The 19,465-nt window shown below is 28.7% G+C and overlaps 1 protein-coding gene across 13 annotated transcripts in view; it reads left to right on the top strand.

Moving 5' to 3' along the window:
- LOC135923002 (AT-rich interactive domain-containing protein 2-like) overlaps positions 1-19,465 on the top strand; it is a 106,106-nt gene that overhangs the window by 47,658 nt on the left and 38,983 nt on the right. For 11 of the 13 annotated variants that reach the window (XR_010571100.1, XR_010571095.1, XR_010571099.1 and 8 more), the window contains 2 exons: positions 2,700-2,780; positions 3,691-3,943. Coding sequence is in view for 6 of the 13 variants with exons in the window: in XM_065457582.1 (XP_065313654.1) it covers positions 2,700-2,780; positions 3,691-3,943 (334 nt within the window). In the remaining 7 variants the exon portion in view is untranslated. The remainder of the gene's footprint in view (positions 1-2,699; positions 2,781-3,690; positions 3,944-19,465) is intronic. The other 2 variants (XM_065457584.1, XM_065457585.1) reach the window with 2 other exon arrangements.

Genomic DNA, 19,465 nt, shown 5'->3' with positions numbered 1-19,465 from the left:
TTGGACGAGTTGCACTAACTTGTTAAATATATGCTAAATCTAAACAATATTATTTAAGAAATATAAACTTTGGTAAAATTTTCTTTTTTAATATAATTATTTAGATTTTTATATTGTCTAATATCTAAGATTTCATGTAGAATAAATTTAATGAAATTATTTTTATAGCTTACCTATTTCTGTAGGGTCGGTAACGAGCAGAGAATTTCCAGGAATATGATCAATAATAGTTAAATCTTTATTTTATTCATGAACAAATATTTGAGTAATTTTTACCATTGCTATCGATCGGTGGAAACAATGTTTATATCACCATTTTCAATTATCTAGTAAATACTATCGAAATCCAAAGATGCGTTGTCTGGCAATAAATAAGGTATATCAATCACCCACTACTAGTTCTGTATAGGGCTGCGAATTGATTTAAACTATTCAAAAAATCCAAAGTATGCCATAAAATAATAAAAATTAACAAATTTAAATTTTAAAAGTAAGGTCTTCTAAAAATTAGGCGGAGGGCGATCTTTTTTTATTTAAAAAAACATTAAAAGCTAAATAATTTTAATAAAATTAAATATCGATAGCTATTTTCCTTGATATAAATAAAGTAAATTTAGATTATATTTTTATCGATTAGGGAAAGAGGGGATATTAAATAAAAATATTTATTTATATATTCATAGATAAGCATTTTTTATTGTTTACCATTGAGGAAAATTATGTGAACGCTATATACATTGCTAACAAAGATTTGCGCTATCAAATTGTCGATAATATTACTAATAGTCATTGTTTAAAAAATGTTGGCCACAAAGTTTCATGGAAAAATAATTGTGCTACCGATAATATTGGGAATAGTATTTCTAATTTAAAAAGGGTCCTTTCTTTTATTTCATATTTAAATAATCATGGTCAAAACATATTCTCAAATAATTGGACAAAATAACTTTATCGTAGGTGATCACGTGTTATTACCTCTCCATTAGGACAGTTAAAACTAATTTATGTCATAAAAATTTAGAAGGGAAAGTATTAAAAATGAACAAAATAAAATATGGGTAGGAACTTGTGCTGGAAGAATTTCAACACCATTAACAGCAATTTAAGTTATTTTTATAGTAACCACATATACTCCTCAAATTAATTCATGTGCATAAAATATATTCATTTTTTATTTAAACTGCTAAAAGAAGCTTCCCGGAATATCACAAACTATGGGAAAACATTGTTTAGCAATTGCAAAATGGGTTGCATTAATAAAAGGTGCGAGTGTTTCAAGAAAAACCTTAAATGTTTAAGGAAATGTCATATGGCATTGAATTGTTGCAAAAAATAATTCTTTTTTAATTTATTTTTTTTTTAAAAAATTTATTCTTTATTTTATTAAATTTCTTTTTACATAAAACCTAGTTAATAAAAATAAACTTCTATAATTAAGTCCCCAAAAAGGAACCATAATTGTGTCTTTAAATTTCTATTAGAATTTTTTGTCGAATAAAAAGAAAATCTCTAGGTTCATTTGTGAAAAATATTTTTTTACCCAGATTTTTTAAAAATATAAATGTTGAAGGCGAAAAATGCCCGTTAGAGTTTTTAAATTTTTTTTATTTGTCTGTCTTTTTAATTTCTGCCTGTGTTATTAAATTGAAATTTATGTTTGAAGGGAATGATGAGACACACGTGTAATCCCATGAGTGATTTGCCGAGGGCGCAAGCTAGTATCATACCATCAGGTCTTAAACCATCTACTTTTGGTCTTGATGGGTATGACTTGGTCTGGGGTGGTCGGGGGGGGGTGGAGCATGGTGTGTAAAAAATAATTTTTTTTGATATGGATATCAAATAAAGGTAATTAAATTTTTTTAAATTGTAATAATAATAATAATCGCTTATAGAGGCGGGTCTAAGTCTTGCGGGGTCAGGAATATTTTTATCAAAATAAAATATCGATATGGGTATCAAATAATAGCTAATTTTAATATCTTTTGGCTGAAAGTCTTCATTCTTATTCTTAATGGGTATGACTTAGTGTTGTTAAACGGCTGGATTTTAGCCGATTTTTTAAAACGGCTAACTCAATATAGCCAGAAAAATTTTACCTGAGCCTCGACCGAAACGCGTGTAAAACGCTTTTTAAAATAAGATTCTTCTATATCATGGTTCAAACGTGATAATGCCGTATAGTTCTTTATCCTTTAAAAATTGAATTCTTAAAGGGATCCCTTTAAATCCAGGGATGATACCGGATAGTTATGATCCCTTTAAAAATTACGACATATATATTCATATTCTCTTGTAAATTAAACTGCTATTTTTTAAAAATACTCCATCTTGCCGAAATTTTCTTGTTACTTTATTTTCTTATATATTATTATTCTAAAAATTGTTTAATATATATATATATAATTAGTTTTTTACATTCATAGTTAATTATTTATATATTATATCGTTTTACAAAAACACCTTGCAATATATATTTATATGCGATATAAAAAAATTTCAGAAAAAAATACGATTAGAATCGAATAATTGCATTATTCATCTTCATTTAAATTGAATAATTCATTATTCGTATTCGTACTAATTATAAAATTATTATTCGATTATTCCAATATTCAATTTAATTTGAAAATTTTATTTAACCATAAATTAAAAAAGATCGAATATTTTATTTTGTAAAATTTAACTATGGGTAAAAGACAAAAATTTTTTATTAGGAAATGAAGTTGCATGCTTCAGTTATTGGTGGAAATACCTCAACAGTCAGTCCATGGGATCGAGTATGAGCCATTATAGATTATTTAAGAAAACTAAAACGCTTGCATATTCAAATGACACGTAAAATTTTATTTTAAATTTTATTAGGTTAAAAAAATAAATAAGTATAAAAATTTATTAAACCAAAATTATAGTATCAAATTATAAATCAAAAATGTATTAATCCTCATAAAAATCAGTCTCAGTGTAAATGCCCAATTATAAATTAAAATATAATTGGCGCAAAGTAAAAAAAATAACGTTTTTGCGAAAAGGAGTTTTGGGTTTAACGTACATAATTGGAGATAAGACCAACCCCTCTATACTTTTCGGAACTCAAATTATACCTCTAGACGCAGGGCGATCTCCGGGACCTAGATATCTAATTTATATTTGCTGAACACCTTACTAAGGACTCCAAAAGTACCAAAATCCCCTAAGTAAAAGAAAACAAAATCCATATGTTGTACTTTTAATAAGCTTAACTCAAACAAAAGAGAGGCCTAAAAAACTTTATTTAATTTTTATGTATTTAAGACAAAACAAAAAAAGGGTAAATAAAAAACTAGAGTTAACCACTTTTAAAACTCAACTAAATCTAGTTTGGAAAATCTGTTAGCACAATCTCCAATCTTGGGTAATTTACTTTTGGATAAAATCTTGAGTTAACCTTTTTTTCAAAATCGTGAAATCGATCCCTTATAAAGAAAAATATAATATAATTATTATTATTTTATACGAATCTTAACAAAAATATATCTGGTCGATTTTTAAAAATATCAGCCCTATCCGATTTTAAAAAAAACGTTAAATATTGACTCCGATCCGATATTTAATATTGACAACTTTACCAAGGATTTAAAAAATTCGGTAAAAAATTAAGCGCATGAACGTTAAGGGTTATATAGTAATAAAAATCTTTTTATAACCAAGGTATTATAAACTCGATGTCAGTCCGACTAAAAAACCTTGACCCCTCTTCCCTTATTGTGATTTCGGAAAATCCCAATACACGCATTTTGGACCCTCCTACCAGCTTCATTATAAACATGTCATCACTTAAAATCTGTGATAAACTGAGCTCCCATTCCTTGCAACATTACAATGACTCTACATCTTTGGTATCTTCCCATTGCTCGCCCAACAACTTGATGCACTTCGAAGCAGCTAGATTTGCTGAAAGATGGTTTAAAATAATTAATTCACGATATAAATGTTTCAACCCAATACTTTTCGTTTTGTATAGTTTTTCTTATGCCTGTTTAAAATTGCGTTTTCTTTATTCGGAATTGATTTAAAAAATTATTTTTTCTTATTATTTGAGGACTTCTGGTTAAAAAATGATAAATTAACATCTCTCAATAAGTTATATAAATAATATGAATATTTGTCTAGCAATAATTTTTATTTATACTGTCAACGATTATACATAAACGATGCCAAATCTGAACTCGCATGCATTCATTTTTAATTGGAAAGTTTTTAAATCAAAATTAAATTTTAAATGCAGACAATTTTTTTAATATACAAACCTACCTTATATCTCCAACCTTTTGATTGACCATACCTTAACCTCGTCCTAGTTTTATAAGAAGTAAGTCATTTAGATTCGAATACCATATGCTTATTAAACGCACTGCATACCCCTTGAGCTTCCACACCACTTCAAAAAATAAATTTTTTATGTAAATAATTCATGTAGTTTTTGTTGCAGGTGTTTTATTTGGTAATATCTTAAAAACAAAGACCATTAAATGGTATATTATATAAAAAAAATTTTTTTTTATTATTCATTTATCTTTAAAACATGTAAACAAAATATAAAAATGAATATATATATACAGTATTAAAATGATTTGTTGTAACACATTTTCATAATGTGAAAAAACATTCTTATATAGTTAAATAACTTTCCATAATTATTGTAAAAACATTTTGATATAATTTTTTTTTAAATTTTTTTTATAATAAGAGTTTTTAAACTTTAATGAAGATTTACGTCAAAGTTATATATCGAATATAATTTTTTTATGTTTTGGACTCAAGTTTAAGTGGGAAAATGAGAATAAAAATTTTCTAAGATTTTTAGAATAATTTTTTTTTAAATGCATTATAAATTTTTTTAAATTTAAAGTATTATTACAATATATTAATGTTACTTTTATGAAAATCAGGATAAGAAATTCGATAATTTCTTAATAAACATAAGTGAAAGGAAATTCGAATTTAGGGTTTTTAGATAAACATAAGTGAAAGAAAATTCGAATTTAGGGTTTTTAGATAATTCTTATTTTTTTTTGGTTTTAAAATTAAATAAAATTTAAAATTTCCTAAAATGACGCATACCAAAAATCATCGAGATGTGCCACCAACCATTCTACCCATAACGGAAGCCCCGACACTTCAATTTAACTTTCCGTAATTATTGTAAAATCTTGTTGAGAAAAATACATCCTTTTTTAAAAACTTTTAAAAACTTGAAAGAAAATTTTGAGAAACACATTATATTTTTAAAAACTTCCGGTAATTAACTTAAATTAAAACCTATAATAATTCTTTCTTAAATTTATGACAATTTTAATTTTAAACTTCTATATTTTATAATTTTTTTTTCTATAAAAACTATATTTCCATTTTTTTAAATGTCAAATTTTACTATCGCTAGTATTTTGAATCTATCTCCAGTTTCAGGTTTGTTAATATAATATTCTATTATTTACTAACCTTATATATAAAATTCTAGATACACCTAATGAAACTTTTAATTCTCTCGGGGGGTTATCTGAAATAACAAATAGATACCAAAGTTATTCACCTATCCCATCAAATTCCTCGCCGCAATTAAATCCGATAGAAAATTTTTTCGGAGTAATTAAAAATCAATATAGATCAAATTCTCTTAAACCCAATAACCGAAATGAAGTTATTTCAATTGTTACGAGTATTTTAGCCAATTATTTTACATATAATTTTTCAAATTTTTATTCTCACACCATAAAATTTATTGAAGAGGGAATTCGATGCATTCCTTTAAATGATTGAATTTGTAATTGTTTTATATTGTGGTATTTTAAATTTTTTAAATATACGCGGGCCGGGCCTAAAAAAATTTTTTTAAACATATCCGGGCCGGGCCTAAAAAATTTTTTTTAAATATATCCGGGCCGGGCCTTAATATTTTTTATAAAAATTTTTACATTATGGGTTAATGGTTATAAGATTATATTATATTATAGTTATGATTAATATAATATTGGGTGATGGTTAACACTACCTAACAACCCACAGATCGATCTAATTATTAATTTCCTGCAAATTTATTCAAAGTATTAATATTTTTTTTATAATTCATATCTAAATTTTTAGAATATATTTTACCAAAACAATCAAATAAAGGATTATCACTTCTTAAAGTTTGTAATTGATTTTACTTAATATAAAGCATTTTTTAATTGAAAAATTTGTTTTACACAAGTATCATTTTATTTCTCTTTTTCTCTGTCCCAAATTCAAGCAATTACGTATGTAGTCAGGGACAGATCGCAAAATGACGGAAAACTATATAAAAGATTATATTAAATTACAAGAGGCTCAGGAAGTAAATGAAATACCATCGACCAGTCAAATTACGACTGTTGTTAAACAAACTGAATCGTTTTATGACAAATGGGGCGATGGTAATTCTGTTAATATGTCAATACCCGATGATGAATATTATAATTACATAAATAATAGATAAAACATTTAAGGTGGATAATTTGTTAGAGTGGTGGGCGGCTCATCAAAGCGAATTTCCAATTTTAGCAAAATTGGCAATTTCTGCTTTAAGTGCAAGCTGTGAGCGGAATTTTTCCACTACTGGGAGAATTCTTGAAGAAAGAAGAAGTAATCTTAAACCTGAAAAGGTAGATATGCTTCTCTTTCTTCATGATAATTTGTGAATTTTTAATATCTTTCTTGAGTATAGGGTTTCGTCAATCATGCTGGTTTTTTACTTTGCAAACTGTCAAATATTTATTGCATTTATTATATTTACCTTGAGTCATGAAAGTTTTTAATCCAACATTTTTCATTATTTTTTTTTACAATATTATATAATACAATTATCTTCTTTTGTTAAAAATTTATATTATAAAATAAATTATATTAATATTGTGCAATTAGATTATATTTCCAAAATACTATTTATTATACATGCATTTTTTTAAATAGCGATTTATTTTTATTTTATAAATTAAATAGTAAATTAAATACAATATATTATATTCTCAAAATATTTTCCATTTTTATAAATTAAATATTAGTTTTATTATTTTTAAATGCAATATAAAATATAGTATATGCTCAAAATATTATTACCATTTTTATGAATATTAATTTATTTTTATAAATGCAATATAAAATATAGTATATGCTCAAAATATCCATTTTTATAAATAACAGTTTTATAATTTTTATAAATTCAATATAATATTCTCAAAATATTAGCTTTTTACATGCATTTTTTAAATAATAAGCGATAATACTCGCTGAAAAATATGGTTAAATACCTCATAGGTGAATTTTTGTGTATACCAGGTCGAATATAATTTTAAAAATTCCAAGCCGGGCCTGAAATTTTTTTTAAAAAAAATATCCGGGCCGGGCCGTAAATAATTTTTTTAAAAAATATCCGGGCCGGGCCTCAAAAATTTAAAACCGGGCCGGGCCGTGCAAATGGTTCCTCTGCAGGTCTCTGCAAAGAATAAATAAATAATAAATGTTTTTTTTTATTTGATGTTTCGAATTGATCATAAAATATTCTAAACAAATAAGAATTATCTGAAAACCTTAAATTCGAGTTTTCACTCATGTTTATTTAAGAAATTATTCAAATTTCTTATCCTGATTTCCATTCTTTTGGATAGCTAAAAGTAAAATTAAAATATTGGAATAATTCTTTAAATTTAAAAAGATATTGTAAAAATCTTAGAAATTTTTTTTTATATAATATCTTTTAAAATTCTTATTTTTCCACTTATAAACTTATGTCCAAAACATAAAAAAACTATATTCGATTCATAATTTTGACGTTAGTCTTCATTAAAGTTTAAGAACTTTATTAATAAATTTTTTTTTTTGAATTCTCATTTTTCCACTTAAACTTGTGTCCAAAAAAAACTATTTGATTCATAACTTTGATGTTAGTCTTCATTAAAGTTTAAAAACTTTTAAAAGATTTAAAAAAAAATTTTATCAAAATTTTTTTAATAAATTTTAATTTATATCAAAAATGTTTTTTACAAAAATTATGGAAAGTTATTTAACTATATAAGAATGTTTTTTCACATTATGAAAATGTGTTACAACAAATCATATTAATAATATATATTAAAAGTGAATGTATATTTTAAAAATATCGATGGCTCTAAAAAGAGCTTATAGTAAAAATGTTCCTAAAAACAGGTATAATTATGTTTAAAAATTTCTAATTGGAGTTTTTGTTTAAGAAAAATTGATTCGCGTTTTTCGTTTGTAATGTTAAAAATTTTACGTGCTAAAATTTAAAAAAAAATATATGTGGATTGTGAGAAATTGCCATTAGTTGAAATGACTATGGGTTGAAAAATAAAGTTATTTAGTATTGAGTATTTATTAATTTTTTTATTTTTGAATTAATTGATGAGGGAAAGGAAGAGACGCAGGTTGCGTCACAAATTAGGGATTTCCCATTGGACCATGGGGTGCAGGTTAAACCGTCAGGTCTGAGACTATCTTGTAAAGAGAGGTTTGTTGGTTCTAGGATGTTAGGTATTTTAGTTTTATTAAGAGCGTTATGGATGAATTTATTTATAGCTTTATGCCGGAGGTGGCGACCTTGGCTGCGGGAGCAGTTTAGGCCTTGCGTTTGGTTAAACGGGTAGGTTGCAAAGGTGGCAAGTGTGTGAATGTGTAAGCGAGCATCCAAGTCTAAATCCCTCATTTAGTCATTGGTAGATTATCAAGGCTTAGGCTTGGAAGTGCCTCGAGCCATTCATGCCCGCCGTATTTATCGTTTAGTTGAAGAAGTTGTATATCGCTGATATCGGAAGGGTTAAGACTATTTTGTAGTTTCTTTATAAGGGGTTCCAAGATTGATTTTTTAGAAATTTCGGTTGGGAATGTTTAGACCGTCTGGGGTTAGTAGATTCCATTTTTATTAATCATTTCCATGAAGTTTAGAAATATATTAAAAATTTAAATAAGTTGGAGATAAGAGGCTTTTCACAATTGCCTTCAAAAATAGTTGGCCAATTTTTCAATAGGTAAAATTTTGTTAGGCAACATATGAAGTCTTTTTTGATAGTTTTTAGAATATAAAATATATAGTGATCCATGTCAAAAATTTGTCATTAATTGGCAAAATAAAAGCATGACTTTTATTAACTCTTAAATAGCGCCCTTTTTTGTTTTTAATGCTAATGATGGACTATTAAATGATATAATTATAATATAAATTCTATGGTGAAATAGGAAATTTGCAATTTGACCTGGTCTCCTCTATTTGATAAAATTTTTTTTATTGAAGTTATAAATCTTGCTAAATTATATTTTTTTACTGCCCAATTTAAATTAAATATTACCAAAAGTGATGAAAAATGCTGACCATTTAATCAAAAAACATCTATTTCAAAGGTTATTATTAGCACTGATTATTATATATTTCAAATTTTATATTTATTATTTTGCTTATGAATTTTTTTAAAAAATTTACAGAAAGAAATAAAACCATTTTTAAAATAAGCCCTTGTAAAAAGTGGTTTGGATCAATACTAATCAGATACAATTTTTAAAATAAAAAGTATTAACATAAAAAATTTCCATTTTGTTATTTTGGTCCAGGATTCATACTGATATAGATTTACGGAACAGAATAGTGTTCTAATATAATGTTATATATATATCTATTTAACTTAATGGCTAGTTAGTTTTTAATACCCCCTCTTCCCTTTTTCATGGTAAATATAACGTGGTTAAATGATCTGTTTTCATAATATCTATTGAAATCCAGATGAAAAGTAGATTATGAAAATAATCTCCTTATTTCTAGGATAAAAAATTTCACTTTTTTTTCAATTTTAAATTGCAACCAGAATTTTTATAAAAATCTATCATGTTTTCTTTCCAAGATGTCACAAATCTTTATGCTATCTACTAAATTATAAAGTATCAAAGCTACCAACCGATTTATCGATTCTCATATTTTAAGATTTCCCTTTTATCCCTTAGAATTAAAACAAAAATAATGCTCAAAAAAATATCCACAAACGTCGAGAATAAATACTCAACTTTCAGAAAATACTGATTATAATTTTTTAGAAATATTTTCGTTATTTTAGCAGCAGGATTATTTTTGATAATTTAAAAAAAATATTCGGGGAATTATTTTCCGCTTACCAAACATTTTAGTGAAAATTTAAATCAAATTAGATGAAAAATTTGGTATCACGTCAATTCGGCACGGCGACAATTCAGCGCATCGTTAATTCGGCTCGTATCTAATGCAATTTATTATAAATTTATTAGTATAAAAAAAGAATGATTAAATAGAATTCATTTTGAATGTTAGTCCTATTAATTAAAAATCTCAATTTTATTTACCAAATGTGTAATATCAATATAGAAATTTAATAATATAAAAAAAAATTAAAAACAAATATTTATACCGATTTCTTTGGTGGACAATTTATCACATTATATGGTATACATCATATTATTTTGGCTAAGTTTATAAAAATAGACCCAAATCGGTCGTTTAACATTTTGATTTGAATTTATAAAGAGAGGTCTATTTTTCTCTGAGATTTTGCTAATTCATCTAGAATCAAATTTTTATCTAGAATAATCTCCTTATAAATATTTAATAGGGCTAATTCAAAAATTTTCACCTGTAGTATTTCTTAAATAGGTTTTTTAACCTTTTTAAAGTTGAAATAGTGCAGGTACTAATTGGTGATGTAGCTAAAATATTAATAATGTTTTGATATTGGGAACCTAAAGTGCAATTACACCATGGTAAGGGTCTGCAGAGCATTTTTTGGTCTCAAAGAATACTTTTTTCTGTCATGATTACGACATCACAACATAACTTATCATATGAGCCTGCTATATTGAGATTTTCCTAATATCCTCAAGCGAATCAACAGTTTAGATTCAAACCGCAAAAGAAAAAAAAAGCCTTTTAAAATAAAAATATGACTAATAAATCTTTCCTTTAATTTAAATAAAATGTATCTATAAGATAAATAAAAATGTTTATTTTATAAAAATCCTCAATCGTAGATGCATCAATATTTGAGCAATTGGATTGTCTAGAAACTAAAGTTTAAAAATTTCAATCCCAAACATATTAGGAATCTCCTTACTTTCTCATATTTGATGAAATTTTTATCCACATTCTCTCTAATATTTGTTAATATTTCAACAATATCCTTTGCTCTATTCATAACCTCCCTTAAATCCAAATCAATTTTTTGTAGCATTTTGCTAAAATCATATGTATAATTAAATAAAAAATAAACATAATGAATAGATATTAAAAATTGTGGCTTAATAATAGCCTGCTAATAAATCTCAGCATCTGCTGAATCTTTTTCCTTGCTTGATATATAAAATTTCAGTGCTGCAATTACAACATCATATAGTTCAATAGAGAGTTTCACCGACTCTTGTCTTTCAATGAATTTAGTCTTAAAATCTTTTTAGTTTCATTTTTTGATTTTTTAAGTAATGTCACGATAAGCCACTTATATTTTTTTATCCATGATAATTGGAATGTTAAATTTCTCATATTTAATGACACTGGAATTTTATAGTTTTATTTTCAATTAGTATATTTATAAATTCAATACCTATAATATAAATAAATTAAAAAATTGCGCAGTAATTCGTCGGGGCGATTTGGGCTTATTTTTAAAAACGGTCTATTATAATTTTAGCCAAAATAATTTCTAAGATTAGAGATAGAGGTCCAAACCCTTTTTTATTTATTTCTTTCATTCTTCTATGCGCAAATTCTCCAGGGTTACATAATATTAGCTACTAATCAACATACCTTATAATATGGTAAATTGGTCCACCAAAGAAATCGGTATAAATATTGGTTGTTAATTTTTTTTTGATTTTATTAAATTTTTTGTTTATATTACACATTTAGTAAATAAAATTGAGATTTTTGTAAAAAAAAATATAAAGAAATAATTAATAGGACTAACATTCAAAATGACTTCTATTTAATCATCCTTTTTTTAATACTAATAAATTTATAATAAATTGCAGCTGTATTAGATAGCGCCGAATTGTCGCCGCGCTGAATTGACGCTGCGCCGAATTGACGTGGAACCGAGAAATTCTGTTTATTTTTAATGAACTTAGAATATAAACGCGTTTCTTTTTTTAAGGAACGCCTTCGGGTTTTACTATTATTCAATTTTAAAAAATCATATTATTTTTCGATTTTTTTTTAAAAAAAGATTTATTTTTATCAGCGGTTTACTTAATTATATTTTTTTAACCCGCCACTATTTCTATCCTATAATATAGTTTATTAATTTGAATATTATTGTTTATAATTCATAGACTTACATTCAGAATCAGATGAATTACCATGGCCTAAATATCACAGGCGGACTGGCGATGCTATGGCCTCATGGGCAATTTTTTCTAATTTTATGCCGTCCGCTACGATAGGCTAAACACTATAAACTTTTTAAAAAAATTAAAAGACTACTATGATATGATAATTACATATTTTATTTTAAATGTCGCGCATTTGAATCATGTTCATTGCACATTTAAAAACATATTTATCGTAATTGCGTATATAAGAATATATGTTTCCATATAAAATCATTAATTGCACATATATCTAAAATTACATCAACATTATATTGCATCACTCATTGTACAAATAAAATCAGGCATATTGTTTATAGTTTTAGAAATTGAATTTAACTAAATGAATACGAATATTATATAATTTTTAGGCTGATTATTTAAGAAAATAGAAAACGACATCACTAAACTCCATAAAGAAAAGATCTGAAAATGAAGAAAAAAAATCCCATTTTCTCTTTCTATTGGATATCCTTGTTTAGGCATAATAATAAAAAATGTTTTAAAAGTTAGGAAAAACAAACTATAAGTTATACAAATAAATATAATGTTATTTCAGCAGAGGAAGATGAAAATGAATTTTATAAACTATAAATTGTGCATAACAGTTTATTTAAAGTTTTATTTAAAAACATATCGCTTTATTTATATTAGTTTACAAGATAGAACCAATATTTCATAATGACCTTAAAGAAGTTGAATTATTTCATATTGGGTGGAACTAAATATCTCCATTCGTTTGGGAGAATTTCGAATAAAATATAATCAATTTTTCATTAATACTTTAAAAATCGTGATTTTTGCAATAGTATTAAATGAATATTTTATAATAAGGGTTATTGTATGACATTAGAATTAGTGATCTGCATCGGGCCTAATTTTTCAAGCCTATCCCTGCCCGAAATTTCTTTAAAAAAGTTTTGCCAGGCCCGGCCCGAACCCGAAATTTTTTTAAAAAATTATGCCGGCCCGAATCCGAAATTATTTTTGAAAAAATTTACGGGCCTGGCCCGAATTTATTATATATATAGAAATTAATTTTTATAAATAATTCAAAATAAACGATATATGTTATATGGCGTCTAGTTTTTATTATAAAGAAAATGAAATATTTTTATTTTACATAAAAAATTTAACATAAAATTGATAAATTTAGATATATTTAAAAAATTTATAAGGCCCGACCCAGCCCGGTCAGAATTTTTTTTGCAGATCTCTAATTAAAATAATGTTGTACATTCGTGAACGAAGTTTGTTTTTTTGAAAAAAATGATGAACCACGTTCCTTTTATTTTTGATGAACTTTGAACATGAACACATTCGTTTTTTACGTTGGTATTTATTTAAAAAATTTATATTAATCCAAATTTTTTAAGAAAAAGGGTTATTTTTTAATCCGCTGATGAATGTTATTTCATCATTATCATCTGATTTTGAAAATTTAAAATCAGATGAATTTACATTATCATATTTTAAATAAATTAATTATATCCTTTGTAAAATAAATCCAAAAAGTATAATATCAATTTCAAAATATTCAAGTTTTTAATTTAGAGATACTTGATTGTAATATTATAATTTTGTATAATATAACATAAGTATCCTGTTAATAATTTATTTTAGATTGTTATATTTCGTTAATAGATTATGATGGTTATTATAATACATATGCAAAATATTTTCATAAAGTTTTGAACGAATTTGAATGTGACCTTAAATGTGATTGCGTTCGATTTTTGTCAATGAACGGAACGTTAAATGCGAGCGTGCTCGACTCTTTTAGAAATAGTTACGCGCCACATTAGAGGTCTGCAAGAGATGTCCATAAGCTGGTCCCAGCCTCGGGTTCGGTTAGGACATAAAAAATTTAATATTAATATAAATATTTTATCATTTATTTCATAGTGCCAATTAAAATAACATGTTATTTTTCTCTAACACATTTCATCATTAAAATGTCAATCAGAATAGCATGTTTTTTCAATTATTATTTTACATAACATCCTTTTACCAAACTGTTTTATGTGATTATATTTTAGTGAGACATATATCGCCGGGATAGCTTAATGGGTTGTGATGCATGCTTGGAAACAAAAGGTCCCAGATTCAATCCTGGTAAGGAACTTTAGGTTTTTCTTTGACTAATGTGTAAAGTCATATGATAAGATGAATTTCGGAGCTTAGAGATGACACCCCGGTCCTGACAGGCTTGGACAACCGGGCGCTAAAGATACTTGTCCAATAAACAAATGAAGGATACAAACGGAAATATAAATATAAAAGCTATGGCATTCCCTCCAAGCCACGTGCAGGGTGTAGACCCATCATATGAAAAGTAAAATAAAGGTCAAAGCAAAGAAAACAAGGTTAGCAAATTTGAATATTGGTACACTTAAGGGTAAGATGAGAGAATTGGCATCAATGTTGAACAACAGAAAAGTTGATATAGCATGCATACAATGACGAAATGTTAAGGTCAGAAGACTCTAATGATTGAAGATAGGTATAAATTGTACTATAATGAAATTGTTAGTAATAGGAGGTCTCGTCATCATCCTCAGTCCTACTAGTCATGGATTTACACCTCACAAATAAATCCACTCAAACAAGATAAAACTTGAACCATGCATCAAATGGTGTAGATTAAAATCAATGACAGATGCCTTTGCAATCAATTGAAACAATAGATTCCTCACAAGTCAGTGATAAAATGTGGACAGACCTTTCATCCAGATTAATAGACAATGCCAAATCGAGGGAAAAAATCATACAAAAACTATGGTGGTGGAATGAAGAGGTACAAACCACTATACAGGAGAAAAAAACTCTATATAAAATATGGTACAAATCCAAAAACCAGATGATAAGACAAAATACAAAAAAATCCAAGAGAATAACTACAAAGGCGGTGGCTAGGGCGAAAGTAATGGCATACTATGACATATACGAAGAACTACATTCTAAAGAGAGGCAAAATAAAATATACAGATTAGCCAAACTGCTCTCCTAAAATCCTACCTTCAGCCTCACCGTGGGAGTGGCAACGTCTTTTGGCAGCTAATGGAGGTCTAAAAAGTTCCCTGTGATCTGGGTCTAGAATAGGATTACCGTCTTCTCGACGGGGTATAAAAACCACTTGAGTTTGATGTCAGGAAAGGCATCCGATTGTAAAAGCCTTGCTACAAAATTTCCCTATGGTTACAACAAAGCATGGGCAGGGTACAGCCCAACGTACCCCGTAAGCCTCCTCATCCGCCTACGACAAAAAGAAGGATGGGAAACCTGATGGAACAACGATTCATGAAAATGAAACTTATGACGGCCATAAACGACCTGATAAAAAGTGGAGAAACCTGTTTACGAGGGATCGAGTAAAGGTCGCGACATAGAATGTTGGGAGTATGACGGGAAGAGCGGGAGAAAGGGTTGATGTATTTCATAGAAGACATATAGATGTGTGCTGCATACAAGAGACCAGATGGAAAGGAAATGGGACAAGAATGATTGGCTAGACTAGTGAAAAGTATATATTCTTTTGGCAAGGAAATAATGATGGTAAGGCTGGAGTTGTGGTATTGGTTGCGGATAAATTGGTATTCAAAGTAGTCGAAGTGAGAAGACTAGATAACCAGATAATGGTTATCAAGATAATTTTTGGTAGAAAGCTATATAATATTATCTCGGCATTTCCCCAGGTTGGAAGAAGTGAATAAGAGAAAGATATATTTTGGGACAGTCTATTGGGGGTGACATCGAGACTGGCAAATGAAGAGGAGATTATCCTGGCTGGTGATCTGAATGGACATGTAGGAGCGAGTAGTGAAGGTTATGAAGGAGTACATGGAGGGTACAGTTACGGCATGAGGAATTTGGAAGGGGAGAGTATTTTAGATTTTAATGATGCTATGGATATGATTGTCTGTAATACAATGTTTAAGAAAGAATCAGAGAAGTTTGTGACTTATAAGTCAGGTAGTACCAAAAGTGCGGTGGATTATTTGTTATTAAGGAGATGTGATAGATGTATAATAAAAAATGTAAAAGTGATACCGAGAGAGGAATGTATTAATCAGCATCGACCAGTTATAGGAGATCTTACTTTTAAAGGCGCCAGGATCACTAAAAGAAAGTTTGTGCCAAGACTGAAGGTCTGGAAATTGAAAGAGGAGAGTGCAAGACGACAATCAATATGACATTGGCGATAAAGGAGGCGGAGGTGGCACAAGCATCTGGGGTAGATGACAAGTGGTAGGCCATGAAGAAAACCTGGGTGATGACAACTGAGGAGGTATGTGGATGGACAAAAGGGCCGCCTAGATAATAGGAGATTTGGTGGTGGAACCTTGTGGTAGCAAAATCTGTGGATGTGAAACGCAGGTGTTTTAAAGAATGATATAATAGTAAGGATAATAGTGATAACGATATTTACAAGATGGCGAAAAGAAATGCAAATAAATTAATAGTGAAGGTGCAAGAAGAAAAAAGGCAGGAGTTTGCTAAAGAAATGGAATGCGCTGGAGGAATGGGAAATGTGGTTCGAATGGCAAAGCAGATGGCAAGATGTGGTAGGTGTTAAATGTTTGGAAAATATGGAAGGAAAAATGGTAATTGATAGTAATGGTATTATGAACACCTGAAAGATCTACATGGAATGACTTTTGAATGAGGAAAATGAATGGGATAATAATGTTAGTTGTGCAAAGGTAGAAGGTCCAGGGTGTAAATTTGGCAAGGATTAAATAAAGAGAGCAGTGAAAAAGATGAAAAAAGGGAAGGCATCGGGTTTAACGATGATGGTATCAGAAATGTTTAAAAGTTCTGATGACTTAGGGATTGAATGGTTAATGAATTTGGCAAATCAAATTGTCACAGAAGGAACTATTCCCGAGGACTGGCGAAGAAGTATAATTATCCCAGTATACAAGGGAAAAGCTGATCCTTTAGATTGCGGGTCTTACAGAGCTATTAAACTCTTGGAACATATAATGGGTATTTGAGAGGGTATTAGAGAAGCGGATAAGGGAACAAACTAAAATTGATGAAATGCAGTTTGGTTTTACATCGGGAAAGGCACGGCAATTTTTGTGGTGAGGCAAATACAGAAGTATCTTGCGAAGTAAAAGAAACTGTGCGTTTGTTGATTTGGAGAAAGCATTTAACAGGGTGCCGCGTGAGGGCCTTGAGAAAATCAGGTGTGGAGAAATGGTTGGTTATCGAAGTGATGGCAATGTGTGTAGGAGCACAAACATCAGTACGGACAGATTATGGTTAGTGAAAGCTTTGAGGCGAAAGTAGGACTTCATCAAGAATCCTTTCTGAGTCCATTATTATTTATCTTAGTAATGGATGTGGTGGCTAGAGAAGATGACCTTGTATTAATGGCAAACAGTGAGGAAGAATTGAGGGATAAAATTAGTAAATGGAAGATGACTATGGAAGCAAAGGGCCTGAAAATGAATGCATTAAAGACAAAGGTGATGATTGGTGTGGAAAATCTAAAGATGGAGGAATCCTGTAAGTGGCCTTGTGGTGTATGTGGGAAAGGAGTTGCTAGAAATTCAATCCAATGCACCAGATGCCAAAAATGGGTACATAATAGATGTAGCGGAAAAAAAGGAAGTTTGATGTTAGAAAGAATGACCTTTATTTGTAGAACATGTATGAAAGGGATACATAATAATGATAACGTAGAAAATGGTGGTCTGGATATTGGCTATGGGTTAACCCTAGAAAAAGTGGAAAGTTTTGTTATTTGGGTGATATACTAAACGCAGATGGTGGTATAGATTATGCCGTTGTTGCAAGGGTCAGACAAGCTTGGAAGAAGTTTAGAGAGATGTCGTCTATTCTTACAAATAAAAAAGTCTGAAGTTAAAGGGGAAAGTTTACATAGGCTGTGTTAGGAATTGTTTAGTTTATGGCGGCGAAACATTGACAATGAAAGCCACTAACGAAGCCAAATTAGAAAGAACAGAGATGAAGATGATTAGATGGATGTGTAGGGTATCTCTGAGAGAGAGAAAAACTAGCAAGGAATTGCGAGCAAGATCGGGTATAGAAATGATTGGAGTGGTAATGCGACGAAATAGACTAAGGTTTGGGCATGTGGAACATATGACAAAAGATGACTGGGTAAAGAGATGCATTTTGATAAAAGTAGGAGGATCAAGACCTAGAGGAAGGCCCAAGATGACGTGGACAAATGTGATAGCGGCGGATATGAGAAGCATGAAACTTACAAATATTGATGCTCAGGATCGTCATGGAAAAGAAAAATCAGAGGGAAAACTGGACTACCCGTGTGAACCAGGAAATCGCCATAAAACGGAGAAGAAAAAGCCAAACAGTGAGAAAAGAATTCTAGGGATATAAACGGAGCTCCGAAAGTAATCAAAAATAAAGACGGGAAATTGATAATAAAGGAAAAAGTAATAATGAATAGATGGAAAGAATATTTCAGGAGCTTCTCAACTTTAATCCCCACATAATCTAGATGAACACTCCCCATGTCATAACTTCATTCAACCAATAACGGAACGCGAAATAATTACGTGCCTCAAGTATATGAAAAGCAACAATGCTAGGGGTCCAGATGATATTCCAATAGAAAGCCTTAAAGCACTAGGAGATGATGGAATACATTTCCTCACAAATCTGTACAATAAAATACTGGAAACGCAAAGATTCCTCAAAAATGGAGGCAGAGCTCTAGATCCTATCTTCCAAAATAAAGGGGAACCACACAATTGTCAATATTACGGGAGCATGAAACTATTTTCACACTGTCTAAAACTTTACGAAAAAATCTTAGGAAAAAGGTTAAGAGACATAATCGAAATAGGAGAGACTAGAATTTTGAAACAATAACGGGCGGGTTAAGGAAATTTGAAATTTTAGTTCAAAAACAAACTAAAGAAAAATCATAATTAATTAAATAATCAATAACAATATTTCTTTTTTTATTGTACCAATCCGTTATTGAGTGAAGAACACTTTACTAGTTTTTCGATATCTTTATCTACTTTTTCCCACCATATATAATGTCTCGTAATGGATTTCATTGATGTAATACCCT

This window comes from Gordionus sp. m RMFG-2023, chromosome 1 (genome assembly GCF_954871325.1).
Source record: "Gordionus sp. m RMFG-2023 chromosome 1, tfGorSpeb1-WG-v2, whole genome shotgun sequence".
Lineage (NCBI taxonomy): Eukaryota > Metazoa > Nematomorpha > Gordioida > Chordodea > Parachordodidae > Gordionus > Gordionus sp. m RMFG-2023.
This window is presented reverse-complemented; position numbering and strand designations above follow the sequence as displayed.